This window comes from Leucoraja erinacea, chromosome 31 (genome assembly GCF_028641065.1).
Source record: "Leucoraja erinacea ecotype New England chromosome 31, Leri_hhj_1, whole genome shotgun sequence".
NCBI lineage: Eukaryota > Metazoa > Chordata > Chondrichthyes > Rajiformes > Rajidae > Leucoraja > Leucoraja erinaceus.
The window spans coordinates 2,077,314-2,104,367 of record NC_073407.1 but is presented as its reverse complement, the minus strand read 5'-3'; the positions used below and the strand labels follow the sequence as shown (position 1 = coordinate 2,104,367).

The 27,054-nt window shown below is 43.0% G+C and overlaps 1 protein-coding gene across 1 annotated transcript in view; it reads right to left on the bottom strand.

Moving 5' to 3' along the window:
* Window positions 1–5,084: 5,084 nt before the first annotated feature.
* Window positions 5,085–27,054, bottom strand: part of c5 (complement component 5) — a 148,573-nt gene continuing 126,603 nt past the window's right edge. Inside the window, exons 28-35 of the mRNA XM_055659724.1 lie at window positions 26,887–26,989; window positions 26,724–26,798; window positions 22,678–22,783; window positions 20,587–20,673; window positions 19,908–19,997; window positions 12,874–12,957; window positions 10,348–10,483; window positions 5,085–5,638 (exon numbers count right to left, since the gene is read on the bottom strand). Coding sequence (XP_055515699.1) covers window positions 5,494–5,638; window positions 10,348–10,483; window positions 12,874–12,957; window positions 19,908–19,997; window positions 20,587–20,673; window positions 22,678–22,783; window positions 26,724–26,798; window positions 26,887–26,989 — 826 coding nt within the window. The 3' untranslated portion in view covers window positions 5,085–5,493. The remainder of the gene's footprint in view (window positions 5,639–10,347; window positions 10,484–12,873; window positions 12,958–19,907; window positions 19,998–20,586; window positions 20,674–22,677; window positions 22,784–26,723; window positions 26,799–26,886; window positions 26,990–27,054) is intronic.

Here is a 27,054-nt window from a genome sequence, read left to right as displayed (position 1 = left end):
TTACATTGTGATTGGTTGGTCATTAGAAGTTGTGATCACTATAACTATAAGCCTACAAATGTTAGAATTTACAAGCTCAAGGAATTAATTGTATGATCACAAAAAGCATTTCGGATCTCATCATATTTGGAGAAACACTGAGAAACCATATAGTTCATGTGGAAGTTGTGGTGTTCTAGAGTACGCTCCCACTACAAGGTACTCACTATAGCACTCATTTACAAACTGATATCCCCATCTCTGGTTTCTAAGGGAGTTTCATGGACCCGTTCCTAATTTAAATGCATATTTCCTCCTGAGTAAACAGATTGAGTTAATGAAGAAGCGGAAAATGTGAGGACAATGAAAATAGGAGATCGATGAAGAAAAGGGAATGGAAATCAAGGTCATGCATTTGCTTGAGTCCCAGGACCAAGAACAGGTGATTGATGGGCAACGTGGACTTTGTGGGCTGAAGGGCCTGTTTCTAAGCTGAATCCTTCAATCAGAAAGAACCTTCCTGCGTTTCTCCACAAGTCCCCCTGGTACATTCTGGAGAAACGATAATCTGAGGAGGGCAATCACAGAGAGGTATCAGTAGGGCCATGGAAACAGGACGTGTTGAAGGGTCGTGGCCTGAAACGTCACCTATTCCTTTTCTCCAGAGTTGCCGTCTGACCCGCTGAGTTACTCCAGCTTTTTGTGTCTATATTCGGGCATTCTCAATGGCTGCTGATGGCTTCCTCACACTATGGCCAGAAATGGTGATCAACTTGAGCGGCACGGTGGCGCAGCGGTAGAGTTGCTGCCTTGCAGCACCAGAGACCCGGGTTCGATCCCGACAACGGGTGCTGTCTGTACAGAGTTTGTACCTTCTCCCCGTGACCTGCATGGGTTTTCTCCGGGATCTCCAATTTCCTCCCACACTCCAAAGACGTACAGGCTTGTAGGTTAATTGGCTTGGTAAAATTGTAAATTGTTCGTACTGTGTGTAGGATAGTGTTAGTGTGCAGGGATTGCTGGTCGGTGCGGACTCGGTGGGCCGAAGGGCCTGTTTCTGCGCTATATCTCTAAACTAAACTAAACTAAACTCTTCCTTCTTCAGAGTGAGGTTTAAAAAGATATTCTTCTGTTGGCTGCTACTACCTTGGAACCCTGAAGTATCCCAAACACAAACATTAAATGCTGGAAAATCTCTCAGGCAAGATGACGGAGAAACAACCATTGTTTGAGGTCTGTGACATTTGATCCATCTGGGGAAGACTCGGATACAAATTAACTTGTCGGTAGGACGCAAGGTTAGGAGGAATGTCCAGAACAAGGAGAACAACGCATCCCACAATATTAGGATTTCATAACAGGAGCCTACTGGTCATGGGATTCAAGTTTAGTTTAGTTTAGAGATACAGTGCGGAAACAGGCCCTTGGGCCCACTGAATCTGTGCCGAACAGCGATCCACCTACACTAGCACTATCATACACATACTAGGGACAATTTACAATTCATTTTCCCAAAGTCAATTAACCCACAAATCTGTACATCTTTCGAGCGTGGAAGGAAACAGGAGCACTCGTGGAAAACCCACATGGTCACGGGTAGAACGTACAAACTCCATACAGACAGCACCCGCAGGCAGGATCGATCCCGGATCCCCGGCGCTGTAAGGCAGCAACACTACCGCTGTGCCACCATGCTGCCCCATGGGGGATTTGTAGCTCATTCTCTCTGAATTGTACTTTGTTTTGTCGATAAACACGGATTCTAGGAGACAGCGTGTGAAGCTGGTTCGGAGCCTGGAGATACAGCACGGGAATACAAATGCAGGATACACCCTCATTAATACGATGACATTCAGGTTATGGATTATTAGTAATGGGATAGTTAGAAAAGTTAGAGTGAGTGAAAATTTTGATTGCATCATTTATTGTGTAAATGGGTTGTGATCAGGGAGGACATTTTTACAAGGAAGGAGTCTGTGTAATGAGTTGTTAATGATATGATAGTGGGACTTGCCCAGCAGGCTAGACTGGTGTAGGAAGGAACTGCAGAAGCTGGTTTAAATCAAAGATAGACAAAAAATGCTGGAGTAACTCAGCGGGACAGGCAGCATCTCTGGAGAGAAGGAATGGGTGACGTTTCTGGTTGAGACCCTTCTTCACTCAGCATTTTGTGTCTATCAGGAGGCTAGACTTATGTAAGTTGGATTAGGACACTGAACTATGATAATATACAAATATAAAATGGAAAATACTGTGAGGATCAGGCAATGTCTGAGGAATCTCAGCTCTTTTCCTTGTTTGCATTTGCAGAGAATGGGCCTGCATCTGCAGAATCTGCTAAATGATACCCGCAGTGCCGGCTTGATCTTGATGCAGCCACTTCCTGCTCGTTCCAGCCTTCAAGTAAAGATGATCTCAAGTACATTGCTTGTCTGAGAAGAGTGATGCTCTTCAGTAGCTGCAACCAACTGGCCTTTGGAAGGTGGCGTGTGTTGCAGCATAGAATTTAGTGACTCCCATAGCTATCTGGACCCACTGACTCCCATGGCTATCTGGACTACACTTCTTCCCACCCTGCTTCCTGTAAGGACTCCATCCCCTACTCCCAATTCCTCCGTCTACGCCGCATCTGCTCCACGGATGAGGCGTTCCACACCAGGACATCTGAAATGTCCTCACTATTCAGGGAACGGGGGTTCCCCTCCTCCACCATAAATGAGGCTCGCACCAGGGTCTCTTCCATACCCCGCAACACTGCTCTCTCTCCCCATCCCCGCACTCGCAACAAGGGCCGAGTCCCCCTAGTCCTCACCTTTCACCCCACCAGCCGTCACATACAAAAAGTAATCCTCCGTCAGTTTCGCCACCTCCAACGTGACCCCACTACTCGCCACATCTTCCCATCTCCCCCCATATCTGCCTTCCGCAAAGTCCGCTCCCTCCATAACTCCCTTGTCAATTCTTCCCTTCCCTCTCGGTCCACCCCCTCCCCGGGCACTTTCCCTTGCAACCGCAAGAGATGCAACACTTGTCCCTTTACCTCCCCCCTCGACTCCGTTCAAGGACCCAAGCAATCGTTCCAGGTGCGACAGAGGTTTACCTGCATCTCTTCCAACCTCATCTATTGCGTCCGCTGCTCTAGATGTCAGCAGATCTATATCGGTGAGACCAAGCGGAGGTTGGGCGATCGTTTCGCCGAACACCTCCGCTCGGTCCGCAATAACCAAGCTGACCTCCCGGTGGCTCAGCACTTGTAACTCCCCTTCCCACTCCACTGTATCGACCTCTCTGTCCTGGGTCTCCTCCATGGCCACAGCGAGCAGCACCGGAAATTGGAGGAACACACCTCATAGAGTTTTTGGGAGTCTACACCCCGGGGGCATGAACATCGAATTGTCCCAATTTTGTTAGTCCTTGCTGTCTCCTCCCCTTCCTCAGCCCCCCCTGCTGTCTCCTCCCATCCCCCAGCCTTCTGTCTACTCCTCCTTTTCCCTTTCTTGTCCCCACCCACCCCCGCCCCCGATCAGTCTGAAGAAGGGTTTCGGCCCGAAACGTTGCCTATTCCTTCACTCCATAGATGCTGCTGCACCCGCTGAGTTTCTCCAGCTTTTTTGTGTAACCTAGAATTTAGTTTAGTTTAGAAATACAGCGCGGAAACAGGCCTTTCAGCCCACTGAGTCTGTGCCAACCTGCTATCCCTGCACACCAACACTATCCTACACACACTGGGGACAATTTACAATCTTTACCGAAGCCAATTAACCTACAAGCCTGTATATCTTTGGATTGTGGGTGGAAACCGGAGCACCCAAAGAAAACCCACGCAGGTCACGGGAGACCGTACAAACTCCGTACAGACAAGCTCCACCCATAGTCAGGGTTGAACTGTAGGGAACTGGTACTGAACAAGCACTGTTTCTGGCACTGTAGGGAAGCAACACTGCTGCAGTGCCACCCAGAGGTAGAGCAATAGGTCACGTTCCAATCTTTCAGGGACAGTACAATATAGTTTTTACCAGGCAAACTGGTAGACTAAGATGATCAGGACATGAAATGTTTTTGAACAATAAAGAAAGAATAATGTTAAAAATAACCTTCAGTTCTATGATATTAAAATAAAACATGGAGTTGTGTCCGTCATTGCCATCTTATTCCCTATTTAAATATGATACTGGTCCTGTGGGCTTCCATCAGAGTTTGTGGGAACACTGTATCAGAGTTTGGGTATTTTGAGCCACTTCAGTAGTCAACTGTCACTTAAATACACAATAAAATAAATTGGCCAAAATTACTTAATTTAATGTTACATCATCAGATAATAATAATGAAAAATAATTGAGGCAAAAAATCAGATACTGGAAATCTGAAATAAAAACTAAAAATGTTGAAGCAATCATCAGGTCAAGCAGATCTCTCTTCAGAAGGAAAGATAGGGGACTGAAAGGTGTGCTTGTGCATTCCTTCTCCCCCGCTCTCCACGCACTCCTCACAAACCCCCTCCTCCACACTAGTCATCCTACCAGTTCCACTGTGTACATCCTTGAATCCCTGCTGTTAGCGCATCTTCCCCAGCCCACAATGGGCCATTATGGACTCCACACCTCCTGAGGTTATCTGTTGCCGGCCTTGTTTTGTTTTGGCCTTCTCTATCTTTCAGTCTGAAGAAGGGTTTCGGCCCGGAACGTCACCAGAGTTGACTTTTCTCCAGAGATGCTGTCAGTTACTCCAGTATTTGGTGTCTATCTTCAGAATAAATCAGCATCTGCAGTTCCTTTCTACACACCAAATCAAGCAGCATCTTTTCGGAAAGAAACAGAATCATCATTTCAGGTCATCGGATGTAGAATTATTTACCTGGAACGCCAGCACCAAAATGATTAACTGGAGCATCACACGAGTCCAAGAATGGTCTGACAGCAGTGAGATAAGAATCCAATGGTGGGAGGTGGTTCATGATCAACAGTGGGACAAGAGCAGTGCTATTTGCTTCCCTCATCCAGCCCTTATGCTGAAGCGCAAACATGTGACATATTGTCATCTTCTCCAAAGACTAATTAAAGCAAGAGTACATTCCACAGTAAAACTAGAAGAAAATAACACACAAATTTTGATCATTCATATTTAATTAGAAGTAATAGTTAAGGAAACATTACAGACTTTTCAATGCAATAACCATCCCAATTTTAACTGTTTAAACTGAAATAGGCAGAAATATTTCCACATTTCACCTCCTAGGAACAGCTTTCCTGGCAAGCACATTAAGATCATTTTTGAGACTTAGCACTAGAAGTGGTTAATAAACATATTTAAATTTACATTATGAATATGAATAAAGATTATAATCTTTGCAAAATCTATGCTGATCAAATCATGGCTTGAAAGGTGGCATGATTTTATCTTTCTGCATCCAACTTAAAAGTGAAACATGATTATTATAAACTTCTACCTTGTTCAGTAGCAAATCAGGAAATTATGATTGGGACAAAAAGAGAAATGAAGAGGATTTCCTTTCCCCTATATCTGTTTACACCCATTCATTAACAGTTCAAGTGCAAACTCTTCCATTTGCTGGAGGAAAATATGACATGAGCTCTCAGAACATTCTTTTGCAGCCGGCCACATTTCAATCCAGCTGAATGCATCCAAGGGATATTCATATCTAATATAAGTAATATAAAAAAATATTAGAACGTATTTCAAAGGGAAAAAACCCCATATGTGGCACGACTCACTTTGAGGATAGTACATCTTGGTAGTGGCAAACCCAGCTTACATCTGCTCACATTCCCTTTCCCAAACCCCAGTCGACCAACTACAGTTTTCATACGCCACAACAGGTCAATGGTAGATGCAATTTCACTGGCACTCCACTCCGCACTGGACCACTTGGACAATAAAAACACCTACGTCAGGCTGTTGTTTATAGACCACAGCTCGGCATTTAATATCATCATTCCTTCCAAGCTGGTTACCAAGCTCACGGAACTGGGCCTCTGCGCATCCCTCTGCAATTGGATCCTCGACTTCCTCATCCACAGACCACAGTCTGTTCGAATTGGAGGAACAACTTCATCCTCAGTAACAATTTGTACGGGAGCACCTCAATGCTGCGTAAACAACTATATTATAATCCTTGTCCAGGATACATTCCACCTCCCCGCAGTGCCCAGCGATCCCGGAAATTCCCCAGGGTGCCTGTGGACCGCGCGTAGTCCCTTTCTAGTACCACCCGGGCGCAGACGTAACCCTGGAAAAGGGACAGGCAGCCGACTTGGGCAGAGCCGTGACTCGCGGATGGCCAAGTTAGCCAGGCCCAGGAGCAAACCAACCAGGACATCTTCAGCCCTACCCTCTCCCCTACACACAGGGTGTCAAAGATGAGGATGGTGGGTGAGAAGTGCAGCCAGAAGGCAAGGAGCAGCCCCTTTAGATAGTGGAACAGTGGCTGCAGCCTCACGCACTCCATATACACGTGGTACACAGACTCATCCAGGCCGCAAAAGTGGCAGCGGCTGGCGAGTCTGTGAACCGCGAGAGAAACAGGTTGCAGGGAATTCCTCGGTGCAATACCCTCCACCCCAGGTCCCAGGTAACCAGCTTGGACGGGATAATGGTATTAGAAACATAGAAACATAGAAAATAGGTGCAGGAGTAGGGCCTGCACCGCCATTCAATATGATCATGGCTGATCATCCAACTCAGTATCCTGTACCTGCCTTCTCTCCATACCCCCTGATCTCTTTAGCCACAAGGGCCACATCTAACTCCCTCTTAAATATAGTCAATGAACTGGCCTCAACTACCTTCTGCGGGAGAGAATTCCACAGATTCACCACTCTCTGTGTGAAAAATGTTTTCCTCATCTCAGTCCTAAAAGATTTCCCCCTTATCCTTAAACTGAGACCCCTTGTTCTGGACTTCCCCAACATCGGGAACAATCTTCCTGCATCTAGCCTGTCCAACCCCTTAAGAATTTTCTAAGTTTCTATAAGATCCCCCTTCAATCTTCTAAATTCTAGCGAGTACAAACCGAGTCTATCAGCCTTTCTTCATATGAAAGTCCTGACATCCCAGGAATCAGTCTGGTGAACCTTCTCTATACTCCCTCCATGGCAAGAATGTCTTTGCTCAGATTAGGAGACCAAAACTGTACACAATACTGCAAGTGTGGTCTCACCAAGACCCTGTACAACTGCAGTAGAACCTCCCTGCTCCTATACTCAAATCCTTTTGCTATGAATGCTAACATACCATTCGCATTCTTCACTGCCTGCTGCACCTGCCTACTTTCAATGACTGGTGTACCATGACACCCAGGTCTCGTTGCATCTCCCCCTTTCCTAATCAGCCACCATTCAGATAATAATCTACTTTCCTATTTTTGCCACCAAAGTGGATAACCTCACATTTATCCACATTATACTGCGTCTGCCATGCATTTTCCCACTCACCCAGCCTATCCAAGTCACCTTGCAGCCTCCAAGCATCCTCCTCACAGCCAACACTGCCCCCAGCTTAGTGTCATCCGCAAACTTGGAGATGTTGCATTCAATTCCCTCGTCCAAATCATTAATATATATTGTAAATAGCTGGGGTCCCAGCACTGAGCCTTGCGGTACCCCCACTAGTCACTGCCTGCCATTGTGAAAAGGACACGTTTACTCCTACTCTTTGCTTCCTGTCTGCCAGCCAGATCTCTATCCACATCAATACTGAACCCCCAATACCGTGTGCTTTAAGTTTGTATACTAATCTCTTATGTGGGACCTTGTCGAAAGCCTTCTGAAAGCCCAGATATAACACATCCACTGGTTCTCCCTTTTCCACTCTACTAGTTACATCTTCGAAAAATTCTACAAGATTCGACAGACATGATTTACCTTTCATAAATCCATGCTGACTTTGTCCAGTGATTTCACCACTTTCCAAATGTGCTGCTATCCCATCTTTAATAACTGATTCTAGCAGTTTCCCCACTACCGACATTAGACTAACTGGTCTGTAATTCCCTGTTTTCTCTCTCCCTCCCTTTTTAAACAGTGATGTTACATTAGCTACCCTCCAATCCTCAGGAACTACTCCAGAATCTAAAGAGTTTTGAAAAATTATCACTAATTCATCCACTATTTCTGGGGCTACTTCCTTAAGTACTCTGGGATGCAGCCTATCTGGCCCTGGGGATTTATCGGCCTTTAATCCATTCAATTTACCTAACACCACTTCCCGGCTAACCTGGATTGACCGCTGAGCTGTAGTCGATAAACAACAGCCTGGTGTATGTGTTTTTATTGTCCAAGCGGCTCAGTACAGAGTGGGGAGCAGTGAGATTGTGTCTACGTGGCCCTGTTGTGGCAATAGGCAAACTGTAATGGGTCGAGGTTCTTGTCGAGGTAGGAATTGATATGCGCCATAACCAACCTCTCAAAGCACTTCATCACCACGGACATTAGTGCCACCGGTCGATAATTGTAGTCATGTCACCTTACTCTTAGTAGTAAACACTACAACCTCTAATCAACTCAGACTTGGGAGCATTGGTTTTGTCTTTTTGCACTATTATTGTTTGTTTGATTGTCATGTGTACATATATATATATATGTATATATGTATATATGTATATTAGATATATAGATTAAATTCTTACTTGCAGCAGCACAACTGAATATGTAAACATAGTTCTCTGTAAACAATATAATACAGTTCAGTTTGTGTGTATATATATATATATACACACAAACTGAACTGTATTATATTGTTTACAGAGAACTATGTTTACATATTCAGTTGTGCTGCTGCAAGTAAGAATTTAATCGTTCTCTCTCTGGAACATATGACAATAAACTCTCTTGACGGTTACACAAAAAAGCTGGAGAAACTCAGCGGGTGCAGCAACATCTATGGAGTGAAGGAAATAGGCAACGTTTCGGGCCGAAACCAAGGGTTTCGGCCCGAAACGTTGCCTATTTCCTTCGCTCCATAGATGCTGCTGCACCCGCTGAGTTTCTCCAGCTTTTTTGTGTAACCTTCGATTCTCCAGCATCTGCAGTTCCCTCTTAAAAACTTTCTTGACTCTTGACCAGATGAATAATTTGAACTTGAAGTGAAAATCTGATCATTTTCATATAATCTAATGTTGCAAAGATTGTTTTATGACTGTATTTTGCTGTAGGGTATGAAAGTATTGTTAATATGCACTGGGTGAACAATTCTAGTCGTGAAGTTTAATGTAAAATGCACCAGTATGGTGCGGTACTATGAAAGGATTGGACCTGATGATCTTGAGTTCAACTCCTGCTTTGCTTGCTGGACGACTAAACGTTTAGAATATATACATCATTAAAGTTAATGACATAACTATGAAACTAATAAAAAGTACAAAGATTCACTAACATCCATTAGGGAAAGAAATTTACTGTCTTTACAATAATATGATTAACGTTCCCCCAAAATGGTCTGAAGAAGGGTCTCGAACCGAAACTTTACCCATTCCTTCTCTCCAGAGATGCTGCCTGTCCCGCTGAGTTACAACAGGTTTTTGTGTCTATCTTAATTCTATTTCCAATTCAGTTTGAGGCATTCAGTTCAACGGAAAATACAATAATGTTGTTCTTGACAGTAATGTCAATATTAATCAATAAATAAATGAACTGTATAATTATTAAGGGGTGGCAAGGAGGCGCAGTGGTAGAGTTGCTGTCTTACAGCGCCAGAGATCTGGGTTCGATCCTGACGATGGGTGCGGTCTGTACGGACTTTGTACATTCTCTCTGTGACCCCGTTGGTTTCCTCCCACACTCCAAACACGTACAGGTGTGTAGGTTAATTGGCTTCGGTAAAATTGTAAATTGTCCCTAGTTTGTAGTATAGTGCTAGACTCGGTGGGCCGAAGGGCTTGTTTCCGTGCTGTATCTCTAAACTAAACTGGAAAGAGTGAAATATACCATTTGGGGGTCAACAGGGTTTAATTCATTATTTTAAATTATTTCAATGTCTCTTTCTATCAATTAATTCACATTGTTGTGACTCTTGATAAAAGCCAACAGGGAAAGAGAATGCTACGGAGTTGTGACTAATACACGAGTGTGATATATATGCATTAAACAGAAAGTTTGCAATTGTAGACATTGATGCAAGGTGATCTCAGATCTTTAGATTTATTTATGTTGCCAGCACTTAGTTTGGATGGAATGATTATAAATAAAATTTAGAAAAATATAAAGCATTTGGATTTTTGTTTAAACTGCGGTCTGAAGGATCAACGCGTATAACTAACGTTCCACAGGAACAGCATGAGTCATTGAATAGAACCTTACCAAGATCAGAGAGAAGAAAGTTGTGTACTTCGGGAAATAATAACCAAATACTTACATATATCTCCTTGATGAAATAAATGTCAGGCTAGTTTGTCCCATAATCAAGTATGTTTGTTTTGGGGTCAAGTTAACATCTAAACAAGAGTCTTTTTTAACCAGTGTTATAACTGAATGTTGTTCAACTGCATCAGCTGTAATTAAAATACACATTAATGTAGTCTGGTATTTCAACACCTGGAAATGAAACTATATTTAGAAAAAAGTTCTGTAAGCTTTATATAAGCAATCACTGTCACAATTATTGTAAAATGCACACTTTCTTATCAAATGTTTATGTAATTTTAAAGACAGAATGCTGTAAATACTCAGTAAGTCAGGCAGCGTCTGTGGAGACTGAGAGATGATGAAATTAAAAACTACATATTTTGAAAACTTCAGTAGATCAGGCAGCACCTGTGGAAAGTGAAAAGGTTAATGAATCATGTGAAAGATGAGGAAAGATAAGAATTGAAGTTGCAGAGAAGGATTGGGTGAGGCCAGACTGTGTGATGAAAAGCTTTTGATGATCCCATTTGGTTAGGAACTGACAGTGGAGAGAGAAAGACTGAGTTAATATTTCCGATGTACTTTCTGTAGCAGAATTGACTAATTCTGGGCAAACTCTAGCCTTGTTTTGTGGGTGTGAGAAGACATGTGGGAAATGAATGGGATGTGGTCAAAGGTTCTGTCAGCGACAGTGGAGGAAATGATGGGATCAAAAAGGAAGACATCTTTGTGGAGAGAGGGCAACTAGAAGTGAGGGAACTGAGAGAATGGAGCGGAGTACTACAGTCGGCAGGGTGGGAGGAAGTGTAATCCTGCTGGTTGTGGCCATCTGTAATGGATGTTTATGTGCAGAATACTATGTGTAGTACAGGTGAAGGGGTTTATGGGGAGAAGGCAGGAGTATGGGGTTGAGGGGCAAAGGTAGATCAGCCATGATTGAATGGCGGAGTAGACTTGATGGACTGAATGGCCTAATTCTGCTCCTATAACTTATGAACTTATAAGGCAGAGTGACTCAGAGAGAGGAGGGAAATGTCAGAAATGGACCGTGCAAAGGTGGGAGTGAGATGGAAATTAGCAGCACAAAGTAAATAAATGTTCAAGTTCTTAGTGAATAGAAACAGCAGTACTGATCATTAGTATACTGGAAACAGAGTGAGAGAAGGATCCAGAGTATTCCATGCATCCCATCAGGGGGAGTTATAACATGGACCGATGTCTGTTCCAATTGCTTTGCCTTAGACCAAGAGAAAATGAATGGAGGTGAAGGAGAAGTTTGCTAAATGTAAGAATGAGTTCTGCCAGGCAAATGTGTTGGTGAATGCATCTGGTTTGGACTCTGCACATGTTACCAGCAGACAGTCCCCATTACATTCTGGCTTGGGATACAGGGGTAGAGGAGATGTATCTACACAGATGGTCCAGGAAATCGAAAACTGTCACACAGGACATCAGTGGTGTCATAGTGTAAGTGTAAAGGCGTACAGTTACTACAGGAAATGACAAGTTCTCATTTGACAGATTATCATTTGTAATTCCTGCTACCTTGAATGAAATTCTAATGGCACGCTTATATTTAACTTCACTTTCAACATTTACTTTCCTGGCTTTATCTTGTACTAAACACAGTGTTTCCACTTTGAAGGAAATTACCTGAAATTCGGGTAATTTTAGGGAAATAAAATAATTTCAGGAGATTTCCCGGCCCAGTAAGCCGTCCCCAACGGTGCACGTGCGGGGAGACGCGAAGGGGTCCAATCCGGGCCGCGGGATGATTTGCGGAAAAAAAGCATGTTTTTTACAACCATCCGCGCCTGCGCAGTTGGGGGAGGCCCATCAGCCGCGTCACAATTGAAAATGGCGCCGGTGATGTGGTGGGGACGCCGTCTCCCCGCACGTGCGCAGTGGACCCGGTATCCACGCGTGCGCAGTTGGGGAAGGCTTACCAGGCAGGGAAATACCATCAAATTCCAGGTAATTTGGAATTCTATTTCAGGAAAAAAAAATTTTAGGTGTGGAAGCACTGACTAAACATCATTCACGGTATTCCCTTTATTATGTATCTGTACACTGTGGATGGCTCGATTGTAATCAAGCATTGTATTTTCACTGGCTAGTTAGCATGCAACAAAAGCTTTTCACTGTACCTCGGTACACGTGACAATAAATTAAACTCAAACATTCTGACGGGAACGGTCTCCTTCAAGACTCTGGGTTTGTTCTTTTGTCTCCACAAACCTGCTTTTTCTCTTTCCCAATGCTGAAGAAGTTTGAATAATCGGAAACATTAGCTATATTTGTCAATCCACAGTTACTTGTTGATAATTACAGCATTCTGTTTTTTTTTCAGATTTCTTCCACCTGGAAGGTTTGCTTGCTACATTTAAATTTATACATAGCATTGACTGATTAAAGTCAGAATACAACAGGCAACTTCCTGGCCTACACCAACTGATCCATAAAAAGCCACAATTTTCTTGTGGAGTAAAGACCATCTAAGTATTCCGAGCAATAGTTATCCAGAATAAGGACACACCTTGCATGTATATTTCTTGAATCACGGCATTGTACTTGATGAAATTAATCTGCTCCTCAGAAGACAAAATTTGCACTTTGTAGGCTGTATAAAATACAAAAAAATTAAACATTTCAGATGGAGCAAAAAGTTGGAGCATGATGGAAATAGAGTTATAGAGTTATACAGCACAGGAATAAGTCTTCCAGCCCAATGTGTACAAGTCCAACACAGTGTCCCAATGTCTGTACTCACTACCCCGACTGATGAAAGTCATTACATCAACATCCTTCTTGACCACCCTACCTACCTGTGATAACACTTTCAAGGAACTATGTACCTGTAATCCTAGATCCCTCAACTGTACAACACTCGTCAAAGTCCTGCCATTCACTGTGAAGGTCCTACCCTGGTTTGACTTCCCAATGTGCAACACCTCATACTTATCTGCATTAAATTCCATTAGCCAGTCCTTAGCCCACTTGCCCAACTGATCAAGATCCTGCTGTAATCTTTGATGAAGGCAGGCAAGCTAAAATGCTTTCTATTCACCTCATGATTTTATACACCTTCTGCCCAAACATCCATATGCATCATGTGCATCCCAATTATTGTCAAGGACTTAGTGCAAAAGCCTTAGAGGTAGAATTTATTAGGTGCATACTGAACAAGAGAGTTTTCTGAAACAGTATGTGGATAGTGCAACTCAAGGAGGGACCAAACTAGACCTTGTGGTGGGAAATGAGCCCAACCAGGAGACTGGCATTTCAGTGGAAGCGTATTTTGGGAACAGTAATCACGTCCAAAGATTTTAAGAGAGCTTAGTTTAGTGATACAGCACGGAAATAGCCCCTTCGGCCCATCTAGTCTGCACCAATCAGTGATCCCCGCCCATTAACACTATCCTACACTCACGAGGGACAATTTTAAATTTTAATACCAAGCCAATTAACCTACAAACCCGTACGTCTTTAGAGTGTGGGAGAAAACTGAAGCACCCGTACTCAGGATTGAACCCGGGTCTCTGGTGCTGTAATGCAGGGTTGCCAACTCTCACGCATTGAGCGTGAGCGTCACGCATTACACAAAATTACATAAAACCATGAGGGGAATATATAAGAAGAATGCATAATCTTTTTCCCGGGATATGTGATTCAAGAAGGAGGTTGAAAACCAGCCATAAAACACAATGACTGGAGACGTGTGTTAACTAAGGGCAGCAATCAGAATCATGTGTTCATCTTTATTCACGTGACACCATGATAAACATGTTACAGAAAAAATAATTGAATGGGGTGGCACGGTGGCGCAGTGGTAGAGTTGCTGCCTTGCAGCACCACAGACCCAGATTTGATCCTGACTACGGGTGCTGTCTGTACAGTATTTGTACATTCTTCCTATGACCACATGGGTTTTCTCTGGATATTCCAGTTTCTCCCACATTTGAAAGAAGTGCCGGTTTGTAGGTTAATTGGCTTCTGTAAATTGTCTCTGGCGTGTAGGATGGAACTGGTGTATGGTAGATGGTTTACATATATATCTTAATTTCATTGAACCATATACGATTGAATATGTGGCATTATTTTCGTCTTGTTTCTATAGTCAAAGGGTAAGGCTGATTATTTATTTGTGCAGAACAATGATGGAAGTCCGACTCTTGCTTTGTTTCTGTGTTTTTTTCTCCATATATATGCATAACAGCATAACATCTTATTTCCATACATGAATATAGTCATTCATGTGCTTCACCTGTTGATCAGAGCCTGGCTCTACTGTGGAATGAAATTAGAAATGTAATTTAGCCTAACCTTATTCATACCTAATCCAATTTAAAGCATAAATGTTGCTTTCAAGTAGTTAAAAGACTCACTACAGTATGCACCAGATTGAACAATTTCAAGCTGAAAAATGTGAAAGCTCCCTACCGTGGGAAGGGGGACACCTCCCATAATCGCCCCACCTCGGTCGCTATGCTCCCTCGCAATTTCTCACTCTCAACTCTCACTCAATGTTGGCAGCCCTGTCTACTGCAATGCCACCGTGCTGTTATGAATAGGTTTGGACTTTGGGGGATGGTAGTAAGGCAGCATTACATTACAGCATTTGTATGCGGGAGTTGGGGAGAGTAAATTGGGAGCAGTTGTTATTGAATGTCCACATTTGACATGTGGAAGTCGTTTAAAGGCCAGCTGATCAAAGTTAAAGGAAGGAGGAAGGATAGGATGGCGAGGTAAAGGATGGCAAAGAGATTGTACATTTGGTCTAAAAAGGAAGAATATGTGAGGTTTTGAAAGATAAAATCAGACAAGGTCTTTGAGAATATAAAGCAAGCAAGAAAGAACGAGCAGACTATAAGATTGGGCATGAAATGTCTTTGGTGAATCAGATGAAGGAAAATCTCTAGATTTTTTGTATGTACATTAAAAAAACTAAGGTAACCAGGGAGAAGGTGGTACAGCTTGCAGTAAGTGGATGTAGGTGAGATACTCAATGAGTACTTTGTCCCTGTATTCACCAAGTTGAAGGACATGGAGGACACTGAGATTACTAATATTCCCATTCAGTACAAGAACAGGCCCATCGGCCCACAATGTCTGTGCTGAACATGATGCCAAAACCATCATTTATCTAAGATGGACACAAAATGCTAAAGTAACTCAGCGGGTGAGGCAGCATCTCTGGAGAGAAGGAATGGGGGATGTTTCGGGTCGAGACCCTTCAGACTGATGTCAGGGAGGGGGCGGGATAAAAATAGAATGTCATCAGAGACAGTAAGACTGGTGGAACTGGGAAGGGGATGGAGAGAGAAAACAAGGGCGATCTGAAGTTAAAATCTGACTTTGAAGAAGTTCTGCTCTCTCCGACATCTCCCCAAATCATTTATCTACCTACACGTAACCCATATCCCCCCCCATTCACTGCATATTCATATTCCTATCCAAAACTATTTGAAATCCCACTAACGTATTGATTCAACCACCAAGCCCAGCTGAGCATTCCAGACACTCACCACCCTCGGTAAAAAAACTTGCCCCGCTCATCTCCTTCAACTTTTCCCTCTCACGTTAAAGTTATGGACTTCAGCACTTGATCTTTTCATTCTAGGATTCTGATCCTGACAGTCTATATTATGGTAGAAGTTACTGACAGGGTCAAGGCAGGTCAAGTTACAAACTTACGGATTTCGTTTTTTGAGGCAGTGACGAAGGTGATCGGTGAGGGTAGGGCACTGAATGTTGTCTACATGGATTTTAGTAAGGCATTTGATAAAGTCCATCATGGCACGAGTGGCAAGAGAAGATATTGTAGAAGCTTATTTCAGAATCAAAGGACATTCTTTTAGGAAGGAGATGAGGTAACATTTCTTTAGTCAGAGGGTGGTGGATCTGTGGAATTCTCTGCCACAGAAGGCTGTGGAGGCCAAGTCAGTGGATATTTTTAAGGCAGATATAGATAGATTCTTGATTAGTACAGGCGTCAAAGGTTATGGGGTGCAGGCAGGAGAATTGAATTAGGAGGGAGAGGTAGATCAGCCATGATTGAATGGGGAGTAGACGATGTGCCGAATGACCTAATTCTACTCCTATCACTTATGACTTTAGGGCCTTATTAGCCTTGATGAATATCTTCTCTAGCCACAGGTGAGGGCTTGGAGGACTGGAGAGTGGCCAATGTTGTTCCTTTTAAAAAGGGAAGTAGAGATAATCCAGAAAATTATACGTTGGTGAACCTTAGGTCAGTCGCACCAGCTTCTCGTTTTCACCCTACAAACAGCTAGCAATGGCCTGTTTCCTTTATCATTGTTACTTTTTTGCATATCTCTCATTCATTGTTCTTTATCTTTCCACATCATTGACTATATCTCTCGTTTCCCCTATCCCTAACCTGTCTGAAGAAGGGTCTCGACCCGAAACGTCACCCATTCCTTTTCTCTAGAGATGTTGCCTGTCCTGCTAAGTTACTCCAGCTCTTTGTGTCTATCTTTGGTTTAAACCAGCATCTGCAGTTCCTTCCTACACAAGGGATCTTGGGGTCTTACTCTATAGTTCCTTGAAAGTGGTAAGACAAGTAAATAGAGTGCTAGAGAAGGCATTTGATATGCTTGTTGCATATTGGTTGCAGCATTGTGTATAAGAATCAGGAAGTCATGGTGCAGCTTTACAGGTATTTAGTTGGGGCACATTTGGAATAGTTGGCCCCCCTCGGTCATGAATGACCATGGGTGATTCATCCTAGTTATTGGCTGCTTGCTCCAAACCTCGGCTGGAGCTAGCTAATGTAACCCCGCTTTTTAAAAAGGGAGGGAGAGAGAAAACGGGGAATTACAGACCAGTTAGTCTAACATCGGTAGTGGGCAAAATGCTAGAGTCAGTTATTAAAGATGGGATGGCAGCACATTTGGAAAGTGGTCAAATCATTGGACAAAGTCAGCATTGATTTATGAAAGGTAAATCATGTCTGACGAATCTTATAGAATTTTTCGAGGATGTAACTAGTAGAGTGGATAAGGGAGAACCAGTGGGTGTGTTATATCTGGACTTTCAGAAGGCTTTTGACAAGGACCCACATAAGAGATTAGTATGCAAACTTAAAGCACATGGTATTGGGGGTTCAGTATTGATGTGGATAGAGAACTGCCTGGCAGACAGGTAGCAAAGAATAGGAGTAAACGGGTCCTTTTCAGAATGGCAGGCAGTGACTAGAGGGGTACCGCAAGGCTCAGTGCTGGGACCCCAGCTAGTTGCAATCTATATTACTAAAAGTCTGATCTTGACCGCTTTTGGCCCACTGTGGCGCGATTTCCAAGAGAATGCCACCACCTAGGGCCGTCATTTTTGGCCACCTCACTCAGAGCCCCCCTCTGCCTTCCGGGACCGGAGGATTATTTCCATCGATGAAAGATCAGAGAGATACTAATGTTTTTTTTAAATTCCCCATTCTCTCTGCTGCCCACGCTGGTGGCAGGGGGGAGGGACTATAAAACCCAGAAGTGTAGTCCCTCACTCAGTCTCTGCCAGATCCAGGAAGCGAGAGGGTCACGGCTCTCTGAGCTGCGAATAACACTGAACGCACGTCTACTGGGTGAGCGGGCAAACACATGGCAGATGCAGTATAATGTGGATAAATGTGAGGTTATCCACTTTGGTGGCAAAAACAGGAAAGTAGACTATTATCTGAATGGTGGCCGATCAGGAAAATGGGAGATGCAACAAGACCTGGGTGTCATGGTGCACCAGTCATTGAAAGTAGGCATGCAGGTGCAGCAGGCAGTGAAGAAAACAAATGGTATGTTAGCATTCATAGCAAAAGGATTTGAGTATAAGAGCAGGGAGGTTCTACTGCAGTTGTACAGGGTCTTGGTGAGACCCCACCTGGCGTATTGCGTACAGTTTTGGTCTCCTAATCTGAGGAAATACATTCTTGCCATAGAGGGAGTACAGAGAAGGTTCACCAGACTGATTCCTGGGATGTCAGGACTTTCACATAAAGAAAGACTGGATAGACTTGGCTTGTACTCGCTAGAATTTAGAACATTGGGGGGGGGGATCTTATAGAAACTTACAAAATTCTTAAGGGGTTGGACAGGCTAGATGCAGGAAGATTGTTCCCGATGTTGGGGAAGTCCAGAACAAGGGGTCACAGTTTAAGGATAAGGGGGAAGTCTTTTAGGACTGAGAGGAGAAACATATTTTTCACATAGAGAGTGGTTAATCTGTGGAATTCTCTGCCACAGAAGGTAGTTGAGGCCAGTTCATTGGCTATATTTAAGAGGGAGTTAGTTGTGGCCCTTGTGGCTAAAGGGATCAGGGGGTATGGAGATAAAGCAGGTACAGGATACTGAGTTGGATGATCAGTCATGTTCATATTGAATGGTGGTGCAGGCTCGAAGCGCCGAATGGCCTACTCCTGCACCTATTTTCTATGTTTCTATGTTTACATGGGAATGGCTGACACAACTGAAGCCAGTGCAGGACAGTCTTGAGCGTGGAGCATGTGTTTTACGGGAAGATTACTGCTCTCAGTTTCAATGCTGATAGCAGTGTTTAAAGCGGTCACTGCCAAGATAATGCAAGTGTCATTGAGTTGTACAGCACAGAAACAGGTCATTCAGCTTACTCCATCCATGCCAACCGTTTTGTACATTTACACTCATCCCACCTGTCTGCATTAAGATGATGTTTATCTATGTCTTGCCTGCTTGAGAGTGAATCTAAATGTTTTTTCAACCACTTTGCAAAAACGCCATGCTTCAGATCTACTCTACTTCTTTGTTCCTTTCATTTAAACAGACATTTTTGAGCCCACTATCAAGGACTATCTATCCTATCTATGCCTCTCGTAATCCTATATATTTATTTTATACCACCCTTTGGTCTCCTTCGCTTCAGGGACAAACAAGTCCACCCTATCCAAATTCTCCCCATGAGTAAAGACCTGTAATCCAGGCAGGGTGAATCACCTCAGCACTCTCCCCATTACAATCACATCCTTCCTATGGTGTAGCGACCAGAATGGTACACAAAACTCCAATTGCAGCCTAACCAGTGGGAAGCTGCAAAGTGATGTCCCCAACTATAAAGGCAAATGTAGACGAGAGAGTGCAGATGCTGTAATCAGAGCAAAAAGCAAACTGCTCTTGTACCTGCATCAGGACTGAGAGTGTAGAGAGGGAGAATGTGAGAGGGAGGGATGAGGGAGGGGCTGGCAGGCAATTTGTGGAACCAGGTGAGGAGCTGGATAATGAGCAGAAGATACCAAGGGGACAAGAGGGAAGAGTGAGGTGGGAGACAGTGACTGGTGTGGAGAGAAAGGATGAATTCAGCATCTTTTGCCACTTACGCCCTGCCAGCCTCTGTCTCTACTTATACCCTCTGGTGTCTGAAAGAAAGTACAATGTTTTTATTGAATGAGGCAAAGGATAAAATGGATTCATTGACTAGGAAAGCTTTACTGTTTGTTGCAATGCAGTTTTGAGACACGTTAATAATGGCAAGTAATGGACCTGTTTCAGAAACAAGAATATAACGAGACTTCCAAAGTCTGAAAATACTCACCATACGTTGGCTTCTTACTGCATGCCGCTGCATATTTGGCTTGTACACTGAAGGTGGTATTTATTGGTGGCTGCATTTCACTGCATACCGCTGAAACATAAAAGGAAGATTAAAAAGATCTGGAAAATTAACTCAAAAATGTAATCTAAATTAACTATCCATTTTAAATCCTCTCCCCTCTCCTCTCTCCCACTTTCACCCTCTCCCCCCCTCTCCCACCCCCTACTACCCCTCTCTCTCCCGTCCCCCCTCCCCTCCCCATCCCCCTCTCTCTCTCCCTTCCCCCCTCTCCTCCATCCCCAATCCTCGCCCCCATCTCCCCCTCCTTCTCCCCATCCCGTCTCCCACTACCCCCCTTCTCACCCTCCCTTACCCCCCCCCCCCCCCCCCCCCCCCCCCGCTGTGTGTGTGGGGGATGGTTAGTGTGCGTGTGAAGCCACAACCGCACGTTGGGGGAACAGACCCAGCGGGTCTGCACCTGGTCTAGTATTAGATAAAGATCAGGTTTTTAAACATATTGCAGCATGAAAGCTAATCAAATTATGCTATATAAATGTACATAGTACCAATTTACCCTATTTGTATTTCAGTTATTGCCAATATCACAATGTGTTCTTATTTCACATTGTTTCCTCATTGTTTTGTAATATTTCCAATAAGATTGACAAATTATTCTTACCCTCCATACATTTGCACTCTTCTCCGTGGCACAGCTTTAAAAGTTTATTTTCTCCTATAACATTGTAAAAGATAGTGCACCTTTTGTCTATAGAAATAAAACAAATGATATGTAATATGAGATTCTGCATTAATGCTTTAATATTATATGAATAAGTCATTAAATGGTTATCATTCTCTTTCAAGCCGCCGAGTTGCCAAAACTATAAAAAGATGTGAAGGATAAGGGGGAAATGGAACCATGAGATTAATGTCCACGTTAATTCCGCAGGTTGGATTTGGATCACAATATTGTCAACATTCTGGGCTGACGATTTTACACATCATTAAAATCCTGAAGCCTGCTCTGATTGTCTGAAAACTTAATTACATATCTTAGGTAATCACACTTCTCTCTGTCATGTATTAAAACCAGGACAATATTCAGATGTGCTATTTGTGTGAAACATTCATTTCACTGAGACTATTAAAAAATATCATACCCAATTTGGCAGTGTTCAGCCATTGTGGATGACATGTCACGTAAAAGAAGATGCAAAAGGTTTGTTATTACAGTAAATGAACTTCCTTCTAAGGTGAAGACTCCTTTGATAAATGGTTGGCCATGGCAGATACCAAACCAAGGCTTTGCACGCAGCACTTGCTGATTCCTCTGGATTAACTATTTGATCTCTTCTAGAAATTCTGTGTTGATCAACCAATGTAATCCCCATGATCAACAGGTAAACACAAAATGCTGGAGTAACTCAGCGCGTGAGGCAGCATCTATGGAGAGAAGGAATGGGTGACGTTTCGGGTTCGAGACCCTTCTTCAGACTGATGCCAGGGGCGGGAAAAAGAAAGAATGTAGGCGGAGACAGTAAGACTGTTGGGAGAACTGGGAAGGGGGAGGGATGGAGAGAGGGAAAGCAAGGGCTACTTGAAGTTGGAGAAGCCAATGTTCATACCGCTGGGGTGTAAACTGCCCAAGCGAAATATGAGGTGCTGTTCCTCCAATTTGTGCTGGGCTTCACTCTGACAATGAAGGAGGCCCATGATCAACAGATGGATTGTAAATAACTGCTATTTTATAGGATTTTATCAAATGCGGTTTTATTACAAATGAAGCTACAACGATGCAGTCTTTAACCTCTGAAGTGTGTTGTTCCATCCACTTTGTAAAATCCTATAAGAGCAGCAGCTCTTTACGATACTTCTGAATATTGATCAAAGGGATTAACTTGGTCGATTAAGCAGACTGTTAATAATTTATCTGCCAAATACCCCCCCCCTCACCTTTTCCATCTACCACTTGAGTAACTTTGTCCTACTAACCTCTCTTCTAGATTTCTCCCCCCTTTTATAATAAATCTGAAGAAAAGTCCCGACCCAAAATATTGCATATCCATGGCCTCCGCAGATGCTGCTTGACCCGCTAAGTTACACCAACATTTAGTGTCCAGTTTGTAAACCAACACCTTCAGTTCCTTGAAGCTGATGGTTATTATCATCCTGATACCTACTCGTAGTGTTATTTCTGTGAAACAGTATGTCTGCAGGTCACCTTGAAAAATGCACCACAGCTTTCCTTGTAAATTGCAGCTTCCACAGAAATATTATGGGCCATGTCCCCAGCTACATCCTAATCTGGCCCGCAGGCATTGTTCGAACCCATCTTTTACCAACAAAATATTGGGGAATCATATAAAAAAAAACCCAATATATTCTTCAGTGCTAAAAACATAACTGCGGCTGCATAATTGCCTTGAGCTTTGATTGTCATTTGAGTAATAGCAAAAATAAAATAAAAAAGAAACAATAATAACACATAAAGTTCTTACTAATGTGATTGTGTTAAAGTCAAATTTTCACAGCTGGACCTCAGTGTTTTATTTGGATATTAAACACTTTAAGCCAGTGTGAATAAGTCTGTTGGCAGCCCTGAAAATTTATATTGAAAACATAGGCAGAATTTTAAAAAGAAATGGAGCTGTAAATTTTTACTTTTTTAGAGCAATTCTGTTCATTTTGCAACCATGTGGATGGTACACTGGATGGAAAAAGAATTGGCTGATCTCTACGAAGTTTGGCATCACAGAGAATGATGAACTACCTGGAGAATGATAGCTGTAAACTGTGAAAGGTGACGGGGTAACCATTCCAACTTCCATTACTTCATAGACTAGGAATGCAACACAGAAGTTTTGTTCTGATGGAATCTGAAATAAAAAGAAAAACGGCAAGGTGAAAATTCAAGAATTGAAATACTGTGGGCTTGGTGTGAGGAGGTCTGATTGTTTTGGATCTGTACTTTAACTGAGATACAGATACTGGAGACAAGTTAACATTTTAGGATCCTAACTGGTCACATCCTAGGACTGGGCTAATTCAGAATGAGATATGGAAAAATGTCATCACTCAGTGCTGGAATCCCCTTGGGTTGTGCATCAACGTTGAGATTCATAGATCTCTAGACTCCAAGGGATATGGGGATAGAGCAGACTTGACGTCAAAGTTCAGCAATGCAGAGAACTAATAGGAACTATTCCTTCAAGTTCTTTTGTTTTTGTTTGGATTAAATATATTGTATTTGCAGTTGTTATTGGGTACGTCCACGTCTGACATGTGGGAACCATTTAACGGCCAGTTGATCAAATTTCAGCACCAGCATGTTCCAGTAAGGAGGAGGGATAAGGGTAGCAAAGTAAGGGAACCTTGGATGAACAAAGAGATTGCAAATTTGGTCAAAAAGAAAATGAAAGTGCATGCAGGGTTTAAGAAGATGAAATCAGACAGAGACCTTGAGGAATATAAAGCAAGTGGGCAAGAACTCGTGGGCAATTAGAAGAGCCAAAAGGGGACACAATATGGCTTTTACCAGTCAGTTTAAAGAAAATCCCAAGGCTTTTTATACCTATATAAAAATATTCAGTCTGAACGTCTACGACTGGTGGAGTTCTGGGACTGCTGCTGTTTGTGATATTATATATAAATGACTTGGACATAAACATAAATAGGTTAGTTGGTAAGATGACACCAAGATTTCTGGAGTCGCAAACTGTGAGGAAGGCTGTCAAAGTAAACAGCGGGATACAGACAATGTCAGAAATATGCAGAGCATGTGCTTTGAGAGGCTGGTTATGGCACACATTAAATCCAGCCTACCAAGCAGCCTTGATCCTCTGTAGTTCTCCTATCATCCCAACAGGTCCACGTCTGATGCCATCTCTCTAGCCCTACATTCATCCCTGGAACGCCTGGATAAGAAGGACACCTATGTCAGACTCCTATTCATCGACAATAGCTCTACTTTCAACACCATTATCCCATCAAGCACATCTCCAAACTCGTGGAACTTGGAGTCAGAACTTCGCTGGACTTGACAGGATCCTTGACTTTCTGAACAACAGACCACAATCAGTAAGGATAATTCTCCACGATAACTCTCAACACAAGGCGTGCAAGGATATGCTCTCAGACCCCAACTACACTCCTTATACATTCACGACTGTGCGGCCAAATGCCAACTCAACACAATTCAATCTCCAAGTTTCCAGACGATACCACCATAGTGGACATTGAATGATGGTGAGGCATGTACAGAAAGGAGATTAAGAACCCATTAGTAATGCCAAGACACCAACCTCTTCCTCAATGTCAGCACGACAAAGGAGATAGTGATTGACTTCAGAAAACAAAGCAGTACACATACCTCAGTCTACATTGATAGGGTTGTAGTGGAGATGGTCAAAAGCTTCAAGTTCTTAGGAATAAATAGTACAAGTAATTTGTCTTGGACCAGCTGCATCAAAGCTATGGCCAAGAAAGTGCCACAACGCTTCTACTTCCTTACAATGCTGAGGAAGTTTGGCACATCTCCAACTACCCTCATACGTCTACAGATGCACCATTGAAAACATTTTATCCGGATGTATCACAGCCTGGTTTGGGAACAGCTCCAACCAAGACCTCAAGAAATTGCAGAGCACTGTGGACACAGCCCAGACCATCACACTAACCAGCCTCCTTTCCATTAATTTCATCTACACTTTATGCTGCCTTGGCAAGACCACCACCCTAATCAAGAACTAGTCTCACCCCAGTCATTCGCTCTTCTCCACTCTCCCATTGGGCAGGAGATACAGACTCTACCACGAGAGAGTGGTCCTGATCTCCCATCTACCTCATTGGAGACCTTTGAACTTTATTTAATCAGACTTTATCGGAATTCAATGTTATATCTTTGCACTAAATGTTGTACCCATTATTGTTTGTTGTTGCACTGTGTCCTTGATTGTATTCATGTGTAATCAGTTTTTGTTTACTGGATGGCACGCAAACAAACGCTTTTCACCGTGTCTTGGTAAACATGACAATAATAATGAAGAAACAAATGGCAGATGGAGTTCAATCCGATCAAATAGAAGGTGTTGCACTATGGGAGGTTCAAATGTAGGTGGGGAAATGTACAATTAATAGCAAGATCATTAACATCATCGTTGTGCAGAGGGATCTTGCAGTCCAAGGATGGAAATATCAGGGTAGGATTTTCATACAGAGGGTGGTGAGTGCCTGGATCATGCTGCCAGGGCTGGTGGTGGCAGATACAATAGTGGCATTTAAGAAACTTTTGGATGGACACACTGATATTGGGGGGGCCGGAGGAGGGAGATGGCAGCCCTGCCGGCAGTGTGTTTGTTTTTTTCATCCTTTTTGTTATTTTTACCATTTGTTTAAAGTTTGTTTTAATGTTCTTCTGTTTGTTTTACGTGGGGGGGGGGGGGGGGGTGTAGGGCTCCCACCGCTACCTTCAGACTTACCATCAAGGGCTCACAGTCTCGGGAGAGGCAAGTCGGGAGCTCCAACGCTGCGGAAGGTTCGTCCAGCCCCGACGCGAGGTTTGATCGCCCGGCACGGGGGAGCTGACATCCTCCCGAAGCAGGTGCTAAACGCCTCAACGCGGAGGGCCCAAACACCGCCGGCTACGGGAGTTAAGACCGTCCCGTCAACGGGGGGCTCGAGGCCCCCGACCAAGGAAGAACAATAAGGGATGGACATGGAACTTTTATTTCGGTGAGGAATGTGTAGGTGTCTCTGTGATGGATGTTTATGTTAAAATGTGTTTACTGAGTCTGTTGCTTTTTTAAATTATATGACTGACCTGGCCAGTGAAATTTCACCACACCAATTGGTGTATGTGACAATAAATGAACTTATGAACTTATATGCAGGGAATGGAGAGATATGGATCACGTGCAGACAGATAAGTGTTGGGCTTGACATCATGTTTGGCACAGACATTGTGGGGTCCAGGGCCTGTTCCTGTGATGTACTAAATACAGGACGTCATCTCTAAATCAGAGTTGTCATTCACATGGGACACCAAACTGAGGTTCCAAATGCCACAACAGGAGTAGATAAAGTATTGTGTGACATTAAATTGTAGAAAATGAGGGAAGTTATCCATGATCACCATGTCAACATTAAATAAAAATTGTTTTAGAGCTGCAGCATTGAAAGAGGCACTTCTGCCAATCAAGTCTGCGGTGACCAGCGATCCCCACACATTAACACTATCCTACACACACTAGGGACAATTTACAATTTCACCAAAGCCAGTTAACCTTAAATCCTGCACGTCTTTGGAGTGCGTGAGAAAACCAAAGATCTCGGAGAAAACACACGCAGGTCACAGGCAGAACGTACAAACTCCGTACAGACAGCACCCATAGTTCCAGCACTGCAACCCTTCTGCTGCTTCACCATACCACCCTTCTGTCCCTAATCCCTAATTAACAGAATGAAAACTTATCTAAGCGTAATCACAGTTTTAATTGTGGGAGCTTGCTATGTGGGAAATATCTGGAAAATGACTAAAAGTCATAAATATTCCATCGACATGGACAGTACTTTGGGGCATCTTGTCATGAAAGGCATGATGTAAATGAAAGTATTTTTTTACCTTTATTTAGTTGGTAACTGATATGATTCAGTAAATTCAGGTTTTTGCATTCATTTTTATTTTGGTTTATGATTATCCTATAGCAGCCACTAGCATTACAACATTATACTGTTCACTGTTGTCACCACTTATCTTAATTAATACAAAGCTTGAACAATAGAAGAAGAAAACAATAAATATTTGTTTATACTCCTTACTGGATTTATTTGAAGAATGACGCTTCTATCTGATATTCTATAGTCCAGAATGAGACTATCAACTCCATTTACCAGCTAAAGAAATGAAAACATAACAGTTAGTCATCAAATATTTACATTATGGGGTTTTAAATGAGATATTACATAGATATAATTGCTTAACCATTTTTAGGTCCTCCTCATCTGGTAATAAGCCTGTGTTCAGGGTTATTTCCATGACATAATGGTCTGATTCCTCAACGTCATATTCAGATCTTGGTTTAGATCTAAAAACAAGAATAAAAAATAATATTTAATAACCCAACAGGAAAATTCCTGCTCTCAACTTCCC